Below are 17,205 nucleotides of genomic sequence, written 5' to 3'. Positions count from 1 at the left end.
CTGATTGTTTTTTTATGACGACAAATAGAGAAAGATAAATGTCAATTAGTTCAAAGTAATGCATAAATCAGCAAAACTCACCAGAGATCTCGTAAACCTAAAACTCAATCAAAAGAATTGACTGGTTCAGTGACAGGATGAATCGACAACCTGGACAATCAATAAGATTCTTAGTAAAAGTAAATATTATATTCAAATGAAGAAACATAACGAAATTGAATAATTTATTGCACCTCATGCCAACCTCGTGCGAGCAAGTTGAACTGGCTTCTTCATCTGAATTTTACATTGAATGATTCACTCAACATACTGCATGTTTACTGACCTCTAGAGGTTTGCCGTAGTATTGCAACAAATACAGAAGCATTGCTTTGTGGTATACAAATGAAAATGAGTTACAAAATAAGTTCACTATATATGGCTAAAAAAAAAAGTAAATATACAGATCAAGGGGGTTACATGTAGTAGAGGTGCTGGGTGAGACATTGAGCTGCAGGTGTGTGTGATTAGTAATCAGAGAGGAGAGTGAGCACTGTGTGTGCTTGTGCTTGTGCTTGTGCGTGTGCGTGTGCGTGTGTGTGTGTGTGTGTGTGGAGGGAGTCTGGACTGTCCCTGACAGCCTTGTTAAAATATAGTTTTTCACTGTAAATTATAGGGTTCTTTATACTTTATACTTCCTCACTATTTTTACACTATTTTACAGTGGAAATACAGGTAGGACTTGTTAAAAGAAATGTTCACCCAAAAATACAATTTCTGTTATCATTTACTCATCCTCATATTGTTCTAAACCTGTATTATTTTACTGTATTTCTTCTGTGAAAAATAATGTGGTCCAAATTTATATGAGGTGTTTTTAACTTCTAATTACATCAAAAAAAAAAAAAAAAAAGTACAATGTAATTATTGTGTTCATGTTTACGAAACACGTGTATTGTAAAACACGTGTTGCTATTGAGGTGGATACGGGTAAGGTTAGGGACAGGTCTGGTGGTATGGGTAGGTTTAAGGGTGGGTTAAGGTGTAAGGGATGGGTCAACAGTAGATGTAATTACAGAAATTAATTACAGATTACATGCAGGTAATTATAATAATAATAATAATAATAACAATGTAAAAACATGTATAAGTGCATTGTATCAAATGATTGATTAAATGTTAGTACACAATATAAAGTGCATGTATCTAATAATTTTTCACATTTTTAAAGAAATACGGTTACTTTCCATAGTCATTGGGGACTGAGACATTCAAACTCCAAAATAAGCCCCATAAAAGTGCTTAATATGCCTCATGCACAATATTTTAAATCTTCCGAGTCAATATAGCTACAGTAGGGTATAACACAAATGTTTTTCAGCTTGGAAACTCCAGTTGTCATACATTGAAATCGCATGGAAAAGAGTGACCACTTTCTTCAAAGTCTCTCTTTTTGTGCTTTACAGAAGACAGAAAGTGATACGGGTCTAGAATAACATGAAGGTGAGTATATGATGACAGAATGATCTTTTTTATTTTATTTTATTAATTTCAACAGGTTTTCATTTTTACAATGATTTTCTGTTTAAATTAGTCAAATATAATAGATATAAACTAGAGCACTTGGTAGTGAGCCAGAGAAAGAGGAGAAGGAATATGAGAGAAGAACTAAGTGAAAAGACTCTGTGCGTATAAGAGAGAGCGAGAGATTGTGAGAGAGCGACGGAGCTGAGTGGGACCGAGTGAAAACAGTTTTGTTCTTTCAGTGTTTGTGTGGAGTAATTGTATGTAGACCGAACAGTGAGGGAGGGCTTTCAGTCGTCTGTAAAGTTAACAAAGAAAAGTCCTCTCCTTATTTAGCTCTCATTGTGTGTCTGTATGAATGAGTGAGTGTCAAAGAGAGAACATCAGCCGGAGCAGACCGCGACTGTTGTTTATGCGTTTGTGAGAGAGGGAGTGGGACGGAAATAGAGATAGAGGGAGTGGAGATAGCGAAGTGTAGAGGTGCTTCTAATTGTTTTCATTTTTCTCTAATGACAACCGTGCCGTGCGGAGGAACAGAAACACAGATCGTCTGTCAGTCTCGGCACACACACACGCTCCGCGTGATCCTCTGGACGCACACGTTTGCACCTGTTGAGCGTATTTACTTCACGTCCAGCAGTCATGGCCGTCTCCACAGCTGTGTGAAACTGTGCCTGCGTTTGTCAGGGAGCTTCTTTTTTATCCAGAAGAGAGATGTCATCGCTCTATTCGCGCAGCAAGGACCTTTCCTCTCGCTCCAGAAAGTCCTTGTCGGACTCACCACCCTCCTCTCCGTCCCCCAGCACCAAAACCTTCAGAGTAAGAGCCAGCTGTGTTTGCTTAGCGTTTGTCACATTTCAATAGGCAGCATTGTGTTCAATCTGATGTAACTTTGTCATGTGTCACTGGAGGATGCCAAATGTACATGTTTTTACACGAATTACTATATTTTAGGCTATATTTTATGCTTTTTTTGTTGTTGTTTTCAACAGCAGTCAAAGCAAGTTTTACAGGTTAAAACATTAAAACTAGTTTTCAAGTGCATACTTGATACTTACATACTTTGGTACTTACAGTGGAGTCCAAAGTCCACATATGGGATTTTGTTTTTCATTTAAACCTGGAAATAAACAGTGTTTTTGGAGTTTGGGCAATTTAAAGCAAAGAAGAGCATGATTTTAGATTTCTAAGTCAAAAAAAAATAAATGAATAAATCGTGTGATTATTTGTACAGAGTCAGGCAGTCTGTTCTTCTTCATTTGATGGTCTTTGGATCATCTCAAGTCATGCTGGAGAACATGATCATCAGGTTTTACACAAACGTATGGAATTCATGCAGCTCAAGTGCTGCTGTCATTAACCCTTTAAAGTCTGACATATGAAATAATAGTTTTTTATATATATATATATATATATATATATATATATATATATATATATATATATATATATATATATATATATATATATATATATACATACACACACACACACACACACATATTTAATTAAACAGTTTATTGAACCATTTTGACCAAATATAAAAGCAAATTTAAAAAAAAAAAAAGTATATGTTTTGTGTCATAATTCATATATCAGGCTTTTTTGATCAATGTAATATGAAATAGTGAGAACATGGAGCTCACTCAAGGAGGAATAAAACACCTCTTTTAATCAGAGTCCCAAACTGAGCAAAAATATGAAATTTGGTGCAGTTTTTATTTACAGTATATGGTCAAAATGATAGCTTGTAATGTAAATCAATGAGATCTTTATAGCAGTATAACAGAAATGTTGTATTTATATGCAAATTGCATATAGCCATCAGTTGTCCCTCCATCTCCCAATAATATGTCTTAATAAGATGATATTTAAATGCATAATTTGATCAAAGCTCTGTAGGTTTTTATTGTGGAGGGCAAAATACATATAATGTAATGCAATACAATGATGATTCAGAGATGAACAAATAAACCTTCCTCAAAAGCCTGATAGATTATATTTGATACATTTGAACATAATTTTTCTAAAAAAAAAAAAAAAAAAAAAAAAAAAAAAAAACTTGGATAATCAAGCAAAACTAAGTTGTTTCAGTAGAGTAATGTTTATCTTGAAATATTAATAACAATATGAAATTCATTTTTACGTTTACTTTATTAAAAAAGGCACATATATTATGATCTCAAGGTGGACCTTTTTACAATTATACTAAAAGGCCTTTTACTTGCTAAAAAAAAGTGTAAGCTATCAATCAGATGACAGAAGGCATGTGGTAGGTTGTGTACAACAGGTTTTTCTGTAAAGTTTTGATAATTTGATCGTTTAGAGGTGTATCAAATATTATACAATAGGCTTTATAGGATTAAAACAAACAAAAAAACATTTTTATTGCGAAATCAGTGTACAGTATGAATAAAGTTGCATGAAATAGTCCTAGATATGTTAGCAAGCAAATCCATAATCATATTTTGAGGAAGAAATTCTCTAAGGCACTCTAAGTAAAAAACCTTTAATCAGCTGGGCTAATTCATTAAAAACAATTAGAAGTGTAGAGCTACGTGTTTCGGCTACACTGCCTTCTTCAGGATACACATCAATGGTTCAAACAAGTCTTCTTGAGCCATTAGTAATTAGTGGATCATCAAAGACAGCTGGTTGATCTGTGGGAGTGGCTAGGACTAGCCTCTTAGTACAAAGCATGGTACTAAAAGTACTAAAAGGCTAGTCATGGCTGTGTAGTTTTTGTTGCTTTTGTAAAAATCTATAATCATGTTGTAAATTCAACTCCTCTTTTGGTGCTCGTATCACACCTGAGCATGTTTGTGAGCTCATAAGACGTTGTGTTGTTGTGCTGTGATTGAGGGCTGACATCAGTGAATGAGCAGAGCTGTGGTGTCTGTGATGTACACACTGACTCAGGATGTGGGAGTAATTCCTTGCAGTCACAGTTCACTCAGTTTTTAAATGACTCTGGCCACGTCCCACAGTGCTTTGCTAATAATTATTGCAGAGCATAAAAAAGTTTGCAGCGTTATCAAGACAAAAGACTAAAGAAATTTTATGTTGATGGTATATAGTTGATAAATATCAGGGTTATTATAGTTAAGCAAAACCATTAAAAAATTTTTTTTAATTTTTTTATTTATTTTTTTTTACTTGAAATAAAATAAACAACTAAAATAAAATATTTAAAAATTCAACATTTTATTTCAGCTACTATAGCTGCCAATGAACATTTCTCAATTTCATTCATTTAACTTGATGTACTAAAATAACTAAAAATAAAACTGAATAAAAAAAATTAATAAAAAACTATATAGACTAAAATGACTAAAATTTTAGTTAAAAAATAAAATGAAAACTTAAAATATAAAATTAATTCAGACTATAGTAATTCAGACTATAGTATGTCAGAGATACTTGTGAGGTTTGTGTCCCAGTTAGGGGTACAAATACACATATTTGTACATGGGCTGGGCGATATATCACATGCGATTGTCACGCACATTTCGCCATCACCTGCTTTCAAATGGAGCGCCATTTAATAGACAGAACCGTAGATCACTGACAAGCTACGCAATATTGCATTCATTATCACAGATGAATCGCCTTCGGTACAGGGCTTTTGGTACTGAATGCATTACACTGCAACATTGTAGCCTAACCACCATCAACTACCAATAATCGCAAAATGAACATCTGAAGGTATGTTGAAAGATACAGTACAACTTACTGAAACGTATAATATCTGGTGTTATCGCCTATTCAGTGTTTCAACGGAGGAAAGACGTCAATAAAACAGCTTGTAAACAATATGTCTAGCATTTACCTCTTTCGCTTAATATAGGCACTGTATTAGCCCATATATTCATTATATTTTACTTAACCTGTTAGTGATGTCTTGATTATTTAGCCTAATGTATGTTTAAATAAATCTGTCTTGAAAATGACAGCCACTTTGTATAAATGATTATATTTCAACAATGAATTGGAGTAAAACTTAATTTTATTTGAATTAGATATAGAAGACAACTGCCTTATGTGCAGCTTACATGTTTGCATACAATTTGTTGTTTGTCATACAATTGCGTTGTCTCTTGCATCCTCAATATCAGCAGACTGTGATCTTTATGCGTTCGAGTGATGTGTGGATTTGTTTCAAGTTTTTCACACTGGATCATACACATTACTTGTGCATTGTTTGTTTGGGTGAGAAGCACAAGCTATTTGCTTACACTGTGTGTGTGTTTCCCGTGGTAACCCCAGTCACGTGTTATTATCTGCATCCGTGTATATGAGTTTTCCTTTCCCTTTTAATCTCCATTCTGAGATCGTCAGGGCATGGAAGAATCAATTTTTGTCCCACATTCGTCAAAATCAGCATGTCATTTATGCAGATGTTGAGGGGCTGCGTGAGCTTAGATACGTTGAAAGCTCTGATCCTGCCTGTATATGGCAAGACATACACAGCAGCAGATTAGCTCCCTATAGAAAGGAATAAAAAGGGGACATTTATTCATCACAGTCGCTTTTACATCAGGCTTGAGGCTGGTCCGATGATGTGTTTTTTTTCCATCATTTGGGATGATTCTGTGGTCCGGCACAGAGCTTGTTAGTGAGCGCATCCTTTCAGACTGAAGAGTATGGCAAGCCACTTTTACATGTAGGCCTCTGCTCTTTAAGGTCTCAGGTTGAGCTTTTAGGTTACCTCTCCCTTCATGAATGCCGTTATAAATGCAATGACCTCAGCTCCCTGTAGAAAGGAATAAAGGGGGAGTTTATTCTTTTTGATGCTTTAGATTACAGATGTAATATATATATACTTTATGTATTGGAGCGTTTAACTTGGGCCCTGGAGCTCCCATTATTAGGGAAGGTTATCGTTTCACCATTACTATGTGCCTCCTCTCTTTGTGAGGTTTTTATATAGCAGGTAACATTCAGAACGAAATATCACCTGTAGTGAATGGCATGGCCTTCTCTCTATTTGAGAGTCGGTTTTCCAGGCTGCCGCTCATCTGAGCTCCAGATAGTTTATATATGTCAGGTGCTCGGGCCTTTGGGACCGCACTGATAATCCTTCTGGTTGAGTGAGTTGGCTTCCTCTCGTTGAAAAGAGTCGCTTTGCTGAAGCCACCGCTCTGCTGAGCTCCAGGTAATATCACAATTTGAGGTGTATGGCCTTTGTTAGTCCCCCTTGATGCCTTCCCTAGTTTGAGTGAAGTGGTTTCCTCTCACTGAGAGAGTAAAAGGCGATATGCTGAAGCCTTCCCTCTCCCAAGCTCCAGATAGATCATGACTGTAGGTGTCGGCCACCTTGACATCACCCTGTGGTGAGTGAGGTGGCTTCGAATAGAGACTCTCAAATGAGAGGAAGCCACCTCACTCACCACCTCAACCACTTGGAGCTCCATTGAGCTCCAAGTGGTTAGTTCACCTATGTGTTGTGAGCCGGCCTCCTTTCTTTAGAGTTGTCAGGCTGAAGTCTCTGATCCATTGAGCTCCAGGATGGTCATGAATGCGTGTGTGACGGCCTTTCTTTTTGGGCTGCCTCGATATCCGGCCTAGGCTAGTACTTTAGGAATATGTCTTTTAGACAGAGGCAGTTCTGCTGCAGCTTTTCCGCCTTCTAGCATGCCGTAGCTCTGAGTATGCTACTCCTAGGAAAGCCTCTCCAGTTTAGGACTGGCAGCTAGTGATCCTAGTATGCGTCCTCTCACTGTGAGAGTCGTCCCCAGCCGGGGCCCGCCTTCTGCATTAGGTTATTAATGCGAGTACCAGGCTTTCCAGCCTCCTCAATTTATGTCATCGCCTAGGTTGAGCTGAGACTCCTCTTGGTATTATTACTACTTGGTAGTAGAAGCGATATGCTGAGCTTCAGTTCCCTAGTGGTGTTAGGCATTGATAGTTAGCCAGGTGCAGTAGGCTTTCGTAAGAAAGTCTCCCCTGTGGTTATCCTTGAGTGTTGTTAAACTTCCTCTCATTTAGAGAGTGGAAAGCATTCTGAAGTTTTCACTCTCTAGAGCTTTGGTAGTAGCTTTATCTAGTTCGAGCTTAGAGCAATCTCTCCACCAGAAGCTCTTTGATTATCAAGTCGCGGGGTCGAGTGTTGCAGGCCCCTCCTGTGGAATTTCTTCCTGTTGAGGCCTCCCTTCCTCCAGAGCTGAGCTCAGATGGTTGTTCTCATCTTGGAGCAAGAGTTTTTGCTCAGGCTTTCACCCTTGAGCCCTTTCTAGGGTTTAGCTCACTTCGCTCCCAGAGCTCTGTGCCCCATATGTACCCATCACCAGTGATGCTCGTATCGAGTACTCCCTCCTTTCAGGGACTAAAATTGTTAGGGCTGCTCTCGACTAAAGATTTTTCTGGTTGACAAGTAGTCGTTCATTTTAAGTGATTAGTCGGCTTTATGTTTATTAATAAGCCATTTAAATCATAATAAAGAGCCTTTAACACCTTCATAGCCTAATCAGCGTTCAAGCGGCACACATAAACCATCTGCAGTGCTGAAGTCGATGATGTTGACTCATCATCTCCACAGTGTTGGACACGCCTATTTGTTTCATATGGATTACATAACCTGAGAATATTTGTTTTCCATTTGAATAGATTTATTTTAAAGTAGAAATTTCACTTTTTATAGATATATTTTTCATGTCTGTGAGGAAGGTTACATGGAATTTCAGTTGGGATTTTTTGGCGCGCTCAGGTTCACAGAGAGAGGACAACTGTTTGCTTTCATTATTTTACAAAAGCACAACATTTTGTTGTTACTGTGAGTGCACACAAATAAATAGAGTTGGGGTACTCGAACTTGGACTCGGACTCGAGTCCAATTTTGAATATACTCGGACTTGTCACGCACTCGGGTGAATTTGTACTCGGACTTGACATGGACTTGAACATTTTAGACTCTGAAAATATTCCGAGTACAGTCGAGTCCGCATCATGTGTAACAATAAAACCAGCATAAAATTGAGATGAGATATTAATTAATGTCTCCCCGTCTGTCATTTTACTGCACCACACCGGCAGGCAGCAGTAGCATATCATCTTATGCTTGCAGACAAAACACACATATCACTCACTGGATATCAATGTGTGGCTAGGACGATGTCTTCAAAGTCAGCAATAATTTGTTTTGCTTACGAAAATTATAAAGAATTTATTTGCAAGACATTCAGTAAAAAGAAGCACTCTGCGGATTGCAAATATTGCAAAACAACTCTTACTGATGTTTCTAGCAATTTCTACCGACATATTATAACTTTTATACCAATTTAAATCCAAATAACATTGTTAGGGCTGTGCGATATGATGCTAAATATTGGGTCGCACACACAAACTTAAATAATGCAGACAGAAATGAGGCCGCCTCAATGTGCATCATCAGTGATGATATCTAATTGTTTTACATTTGCACGGTCAAATAAAACAGGTTCATTTGTATTTCCATGCACTTGTAATACAATAAAAGTTCTACATATACCCTTCTTTTCTTTGAAACCATTTTTGATAGGAAACTAGTTCTGTTGACATAAAATAAAAATGTTCAATGGCAATGACAAGATGTAATAGTTGTATTTTTTATTACATTTTTATATTGCCATTGGTTTAATGGGTTGAAAGGTTAAAATATTAATAGAATGTAAAAATTTAAAATACCAATTTATAATCTTTTTTAATTTAATTACTTTCTGGACTCGGGCGGACTCGACTCGGACTCGGCCTTTAAGAACTCGGACTTGAGTCCAACTCGGCCCCTTTTGGACTCTGTCTCGGACTTGGACTTGATGTTTAAGGACTTGGTCTTGACTCGTACTCGACAAAGGTGGACTCGGACCCAACTCTACAAATAAAAGTAGACTCTTCACAGATTCAAAATATGTATTACTCTTATCTGTATGACCAAAAATGACAGAGTATTTTTAAGTGCAAGTGAGCGCACTGGTGCCTCCATAACTGTCATGCAGTAAGCGCCCTACTATTTCGATTGCACACTCTGCACAAACACTTGTATAGCCCACATTTTTTTAGGTTAACATTAAAGCAAGCAGCCATGTAAAGTTGCTACTACTTTCATGTTTCAGATGATAGGCGAGAGTTTGGATGTCCTGCCCAATGTACTGATTACCACAAAGACTAGCTGTTAACGATCTGTCCACCACAGACAGCATTACTTTGCCACTTCCTGTGGATTTTTTCCCCCTGCGACAAAATTTTGGTCGATTAAACCTCTTCCTGACGACTAACGGTTAGTTGACTATTAGTTTTTGTTGTATACTCCTGCATCCAATTTCTTCGTGGTGCAAGCCAACTGTGCAACACTAAGCTAACACTGTTAATAATGTGAACATTTTTAGGAGGATTTTTGGTTAGGTTTGGTTATAAAATATTGTATGAGTGGTGTATGCCGCTACGATGTTGTGGGTGATGCCAATGTTTTACTTTGCAGTTGCTAGGTAATTGTTAAGGTGTTCTGGGTAGTTAATAGGGTTTCATTAATTTTATTTTATTATCCACTAGAGAAAAATCATAAGACTGGTTGATTATAAAGTAAAAGCAACAGCACACTTCTCCTAAACAAGCAATGTGATTTGAGGAATCATTCAGCGCAGAATGAGCTACATGCTTAAGTTTAATATTTATGGTTATGGGTCTGCTCATATCCCTAACAAATGTGCAGTAGTATTACTGAGGCTTTTCTTTTGCACTACTAAATATGGAAAAGTGCACATTTTAGGTACTGCAACTGGTCACTATTGTTTTTCATGTTTTTATAAGTTTTATAAGTTTTTCATAATTTTTTATCTTTTTTTTTTTCTGTTTGCTCAAATAATGAATCAATAAATACATTTTTAAAAGTACAAATATTCCATGTTGTCTGAAAAACCTCATGTATAATGGTGTCCAGTAACAAAACAATTTATATGAAGTACATATAGTAATGTATGTCACACTGAAGGATGTTGCTGTCATTGGTTGTCATTTCTTGTCAACATGCATTGACCATTTCTGAATGTCTTTGATTTTCATCAGGTTGCGGCATTACTGGGAAATGTTTTGAGCCAGTGTGCATGTGTGTTTGCAAACAGGGTTTGTCTTGTATTATCAGGCATTAATAGAATTTTTTTTTCCCAATCCGTCCTGAGCTGATCTCGCATATAAGCTAACTCTGCACCCAGATAATCCAATATTTCCCCTTATTAGATTTAAACACCTTGCCTGGAAAAAAAAAACAACCATTTTGTAATAAATCTCTTATGTGAATAAAATCTCTGTAATGAAATTTCCATTTTCCAGCAGGAAAAACCTGTCAGTTTGATGACATGACCCATATCTGTGTGTCACGGGGAACGATGCACCGCCTGTAAAGAGGACAGGATAGTCCTTCACAGTCATTGAGCTTTAACTACAAGTGTGTTTAAACTGAAGTAAATTAAAGTGCAAAAACAGCTCCACGTGGCCTGCAAATGCCAGGGTCGAGAATTGCTACCATAATGCATTTCATAAGACTTTGTTTTTAAATCTAACCAGATCAATCCAGGATGTTCTCTTGCGTAATAAGTTGATCCTCAGACAGCATTTGTTGAACCCCTTGCTATTTCGGTTGTACTTTTGGCTGCTGTTTCCCACTTCAAAACCTCATAACAAACCCAAAGTCTGTGAGCGAACGAGACCAATAAAGGCCATGTTGACGTGTGGAGACTGTGTTTACTTCAGCGAAAAGATTCCCATAAAATCAGCAGGTGCTGCATCTGTTCTGTCTAGAGGAAGGTAATGCAGAATGAAGGGGAACCAGACTGCAATTAATCCACTGCTTTTGCAAACCTTCAATTGAGTGCGAAAATCCAGTTTTGATGTAAATGTACATGCTGCTTCACATCACTGATCTCTGTCTGCAACAGTGTTGTGGAAGAAACTAAAGTAGTTAGTCAAGCTTGAAGCTACTCTTAGTTAGGGGCTGTTCACACAGAACGTTTTTGCACAGCACTGAGCTGCTTTTCCATTTTTTTATGTGTGAACATATGCTAGATCTTTGTTTATTTTGCTCACTTCTCATCTCTTTTGCAGATCTCATGAATTCACAAGGCATTCTAAAAACACAGTAATTTTTTTTAAAAACTCACCTTGTCGCATTTTTTTCCCCATTCCACTGACCTGCGTGTGTGAACAATGTGTTCTGTGTGAACAAAACTAGTCCAGCTACTCTTTTAAAACAGTTAGCTTCACTACACAAGCTACTATAACCACACTGAAGCTATTTAAAGTGGCAGTATCTTTTTAAAATTTAACTATCCAATGATTTAATTTAGAATTTAATTGGATAAATTTACATAAGTGTAAATTTAAATGGATAAATGTACACCAAATACAGCCAAAAAAAAAAAAAAAAAAGAACAAAATGCTTTGCTGGGGCTGTAATTGGTGAATATTTGTTTTAAATCAATCAATTTACATAAACTAATGCTACATAGAGGAAAGTTTAGTTCAAAGCGATTAACCAGAATGAATTGAAAATTTTTATACCAAGTACTATCAAGACCAGTATCATTGATACCAATATCAATGGCAATACAATACAAAATATTTTTTTTTTGCTTGTATTGCAATATAAGCAATAATTTTATATAGCTTTAAATTCAGATTGTAAGGATTAAGATTTTCTATCATTAATCAACAACAATTACAAAATATAATCAAACATGTAACAACTTAATAAAAAAAATGATAGTAAAAAAAAAGAATAAGTAGACTACCCAACTCAATATATGCTAAATTACTAACAAAATCACTAGTTAAAAATAAACACTTTTTTTAATGTGAGGATGATTTTCTTGATACAGAAGCAGTTTCAAAAGTATTGATTTCGTTTAGTGTGTGCAAACAATGTGAAATGAAAGCAGCAATGTAGCATTTGGCAGTCCCTGATTTAATGCATATTCAGCCAAAGTCCGCATATTTATGCATTTTTTTCAAATACGCAACACTTTCGCCGCATAAATTGCCGATTTCAGCAAGCAAAATATGCGGGGCTAGCATAATCAAAAAAAAGTCACAAATATCTTAGCAGAAATTTGAAAAATGTTGCGTTTACTTCACACAAGTAAAGCGCCATTATTTACCCCCTATAGAGTGCCCCAGGGATGACGCGTTTTTGTAGGCCAACCCGGAAGTTAGTGGCACACGTGTTCCCTCGACTAAAAGCCTATTAATTTTTCCCATAGACTTTTGGAAAATAGCAGAAAATAAGCTCTGTGTTTAACAAAGGGTTATGACACTTACACGTTTTGTCTATCAAGATAATCTTTACAAGTTAACACAACATTTATAGATTTTGAAGCCTAAAGTCGTCAGATTTAAAAAGCTAACAGTAGGCTATAAACAGACTACAGCACACCATGGTCGCGGATCAACGTCGTCACCACCAAGCGTCCTCCAACTTTATTTAGAAAAAACAACTCTATTTTAAAACATGCTCACTGATTATGATCTGCGCTGTGTATGAATACTCATCCACTTTTTCATGAGAAATGCTGTCCAAATTTCCTGTTTGTCATGATGATGTCTAAAGTCCCCGCCAAAGGAAGTAGTCCCTTTTAGCAATTTGTTAGCAACCGCCGATTTTAAGACACAGTAAAAGTTTAAAAAATCACAAGTGTGTTATAACTGGTGTGTTTTATGTCATAGATCAAAACGTGAAAGTATTTAGAGGCTTTGTTAACCACAGACCTTATTTCAGGCGATTTAGCAAAAACCCATTAAAAAACCCCATAGACTTTACGGCATTGGAACCGGAAGTCCTAAAATGCTAACTCGCTTCCGGGTTTTGCCTACAAAAACGCGTCATCCCTGGGGCACTCTATTGCCATGGGAACCTTATGAAGTGACGTAATTACGCGACGTGAACATCATCTGCAAACCCCACGGTGAAACCATGATGAAACACGCTAACCATTCTCATTTGCCAACAAAAATAAGCGCAAAAGACCGTGCGAAGCAGTTTCTGTCTGGTTTGTATAGACCTTATTTACCAGAGAAACAAGCGCGCCGGCATCTTTAGAATATTGTTTTTGATCTTCCGTTTTTGCGGTAGCAGATATATTTCTATGGCATCACTATTGAAGAATAATTAGCTGGAGAAGTGGATTTACCTGTTGTAGAGTTAATGAAAGTTATCATGAGCATTGTAATGTTTAAAGCAGATGTCTTAACAAATGACAAGACCGGGAAGATTTTAAAATGAGCAGTTCATAAATACGTAAGATCGCTGTGGAAATACAAGCGCAGCGCTGAAAAGGGGCGGGGCTACATAAGGTCTATAGAGCTTGGCAAACGTCTTGGTTACGTATGTAACCCTCGTTCCCTGAAGGAGGGAACGGAGACGTACGTCAGTAGTGACCGACGAATTGGGATATCGCTTAGAGAGCCCTATCATCTTCGTGTAAACTAAAACAAGCCAATGGAATTGGCGTGCGATATTTGCATAATTCGCACCGCCCCCGACAGGTGTATATAAATAGGAAGCAGATGCAATCGCACTCTGTTTTTCGCTGAGGAGACAACTGGTGTCCGCACTACAGCGAGGGTACAGAAACTGTGGCGACGGGACATACGTCTCCGTTCCCTCCTTCAGGGAACGAGGGTTACATACGTAACCGAGACGTTCCCTTTCAGTCGGTCACGTTCGACGTACGTCAATAGTGACCGACGAATTGGGATCCCAACTAAAGCGCCACAGTTACGAAACCCCTTCCAGTGCCCAGCACAAGCTCAGCCGCCCATAGCACCGGCTGGCGGTGAAGGGGGCGAGCTTACACCGAGAGAGTCTACTGCTGTCTAACCACTACCCACTAAGTAAACTAGACACACTGGGGAAGCGAACCCGTAAGGGACGCTGCGGAGACCACTACCTACCCAATGGGGGAGGAGTTTACGTGGGAAATACACACATGGACTGGCCCGGGGGGCAGTACGCATATGGAGTCCCTGGGATGGCTCCACCTGGTAGGGGGAGACTCATCTGACAGGTGACAGCAGAGCTGGCTCTGCTAAGGGAAAGACACGGACTCAGCCCGTAGGGAGTTTTAAACCGTGGAAAATACACATATGGGACCGCTCACGTAGAGGAGTCACGACATATGGGCCCCAGCCAACAGACAGCGTCAGCGACGGATGTAGGCCTGGCATCAGACACTCCGCAATGTCCGAGCCGAAGGGGGAGGCGGAGGAACTCGACAGGGTTCGCCAAGCGGGGAACACGACTGGAGTGAGGTATGCACGTATCCGGCCAGTGGCGGGAATGGCATTGCAAGCCGACACTTAGAGTGGGTACAACACGTCTACCGACTAGTGGATGCGAGTACACGTGAGGATACCGGCTCTACACGTAGGCTATAAAACCTAGCGAACGTGTTTGGTGTCGCCCAGCCCGCAGCTCTACAGATATCTGTCAGCGCCCAGGAAGAGGCCACCCCTCTGGTGGAGAGGGCTCTCAACCCGAGCGGGCAAGGCACGCCCTGGGATTCGTACGCCAAGGCGATGGCATCCACTATCCAGTGGGCCATCCTCTGCTTGGAGACAGCCTTTCCCTTCTGCTGGCCTCCGTAACAGATGAAGAGCTGATCTGAGGTCCTGAAGCTTCGCGTTCTGTCCATGTAAACGCGCAGAGCGCGGACGGGACAGAGCAAAGCTAGGGCTGGGTCTGCCTCCTCCGAGGGCAGTGCTTGCAGGTTCACTACCTGATCTCTGAAGGGAGTGGTAGGAACCTTGGGCACGTATCCAGGCCGGGGTCTCAGGATGACGTGAGAATCACCGGGCCCGAATTCTAGGCACGTTTTGTCGACCGAAAATGCATGCAGATCCCCTACCCTCTTCAGGGAAGCCAATGCAACCAGAAGAACCGTCTTAAGAGACATTAGTTTCAGGTCGACTGATTGCAAAGGTTCAAAGGGATGACCCCGGAGAGCTGTGAGAACCAGGGTCAAATCCCAAGAGGGTACGGAGGAAGGGCGAGGAGGATTCAGTCTCCTGGCCCCCCTCAGGAATCTGACGATCAGATCGTGTTTCCCCAGGGACTTACCCTCAACTGCATGGTGATGTGCGGCAATAGCGGCAACATACACCTTGAGGGTGGAGGGAGACAGCCTTCGCTCCAACCCATCTTGCAGAAAGGAAAGCACGGATCCGACCGAACATGATCGGGGGTCCTCTCGGCGAGAGGCGCACCATTCGACGAACAGGTTCCACTTCAACGCATAGAGATTCCTAGTGGAAGGAGCTCTAGCGGAAGTGATGGTGTCTACGACCGCTTGCGGGAGATCACTCAGAACCTCCGCATCCCGTCCAGGGACCACATGTGGAGGTTCCACAGATCGGGACGCGGGTGCCACAGGGTGCCCCGTCTCTGAGTCAGGGGGTCCTTCCTCAGAGGAATCGGCCAGGGAGGTGCTGTCGCGAGGAGAATGAGGTCTGAGAACCAGGTCCGAGTGGGCCAGTACGGAGCCACTAACAGAACCTGCTCCCCGTCCTCCCTGACCTTGCACATGAGTTGTGCGAGAAGGCTCACTGGGGGAAACGCATATTTGCGCAGACCCGGGGGCCAGCTGTGTGCCAGGGCATCCGTGCCGAGCGTGCCGCCGGTCAGGGAATAAAACCACTGGCAGAGGGCAGTTTCCGGGGAGGCAAACAGGACTACCTGGGCCTCGCCGAAACGCTGCCAAATCAGCTGGACCGCCTGGGGGTGGAGCCGCCACTCGCCCGCAAGTAGATGCTGCCGTGACAGCTCGTCGGCTGCACGGTTGAGCACACCTGAGACACGAGTGGCCCGAAGGGACCTCAGATCCTTCTGACTCCACAACAAGAGATGGCGGGCGAGTTGCGACATGCGACGGAAGCGTAGACCACCTTGACGGTTGGTGTACGCAAGGCTTCAAGAAGCCTGACAACAGCTTCTTGAAGCGGGCCAGCGCAAGACGAACCGTTAGCAACTCGAGGCAATTGGTATGCCAATGCAGCTGAGGCCCCGTCCAAAGACCTGTCACTGCATGCCCGTTGTACGTGGCCCCCCATCCCGTGGCAGAGACATCTGTGGAGACCACAGCGTGCCTGGACACTCGTTCGAGGGGTACTCCGGCCCACAGGAACGAAGGGTCCAACCACCGGACAAGGGTGCGACGGCAGCTCGGTGTCACAGGGACACGGAGCCTGCCGCACTGCCACGCCCATCTCGGGACCCGGCCGCGGAGCCAGTGTTGAAGCGGTCTCATATGAAGCAATCCGAGCGGCGTTACCGCGGCTGCAGATGCCATATGCCCCAGGAGCCTCTGAAAATCTTTCAGTGGAGCCGCTGTCCTGCGCTTGAGCGAGCTCAGGCAGTTCAACACCGACTGGACGCGCGCCTCGGTGAGACGCGCAGTCCGTGCGACCGAGTCTAGCTCGAGACCGAGACGAGATCCTCTGCCCGGGGGCGAGTTTGCTCTTGTCCCAGTTGACCTGAAGACCCAACCGGCTGGGAGCTACAACCATGTCGGGTAGGACTTTGTACTGACATGCCCGACCCTCGAACGCAGACCGACCTAGGAAGGGTCTGTGTCGAGGCAGAATCGAGACATGAAAGTACGCGTCCTTCAGGTCTATTGCTGCAAACCAATCCTGGGGACGGTCCAGGATTGGCCGTAGCCCACCGCCCTTTTTCGGTACAAT

At 41.0% G+C, this 17,205-nt stretch overlaps 1 protein-coding gene across 3 annotated transcripts in view; it reads left to right on the top strand.

Annotated features, from left to right (window-relative positions):
- Nucleotides 1-1,698: 1,698 nt before the first annotated feature.
- Nucleotides 1,699-17,205, top strand: part of LOC137008984 (protein phosphatase 1 regulatory subunit 12B) — a 58,532-nt gene continuing 43,025 nt past the window's right edge. For 2 of the 3 annotated variants that reach the window (XM_067370823.1, XM_067370821.1), the window contains exon 1: nucleotides 1,700-2,322. In XM_067370823.1, coding sequence (XP_067226924.1) covers nucleotides 2,218-2,322 — 105 coding nt within the window. In that variant the 5' untranslated portion in view covers nucleotides 1,700-2,217. Of the gene's footprint in view, nucleotides 2,323-17,205 lie in introns of all 3 variants that reach the window. The other variant, XM_067370822.1, reaches the window with a different exon arrangement.

This window comes from Chanodichthys erythropterus, chromosome 20, assembly GCF_024489055.1.
Source record: "Chanodichthys erythropterus isolate Z2021 chromosome 20, ASM2448905v1, whole genome shotgun sequence".
In the NCBI taxonomy this organism is placed as follows: Eukaryota; Metazoa; Chordata; class Actinopteri; order Cypriniformes; family Xenocyprididae; genus Chanodichthys; species Chanodichthys erythropterus.
The sequence above is the reverse complement of the archived record's forward strand: the minus strand, read 5'-3'. Positions and strand labels throughout refer to the sequence as shown.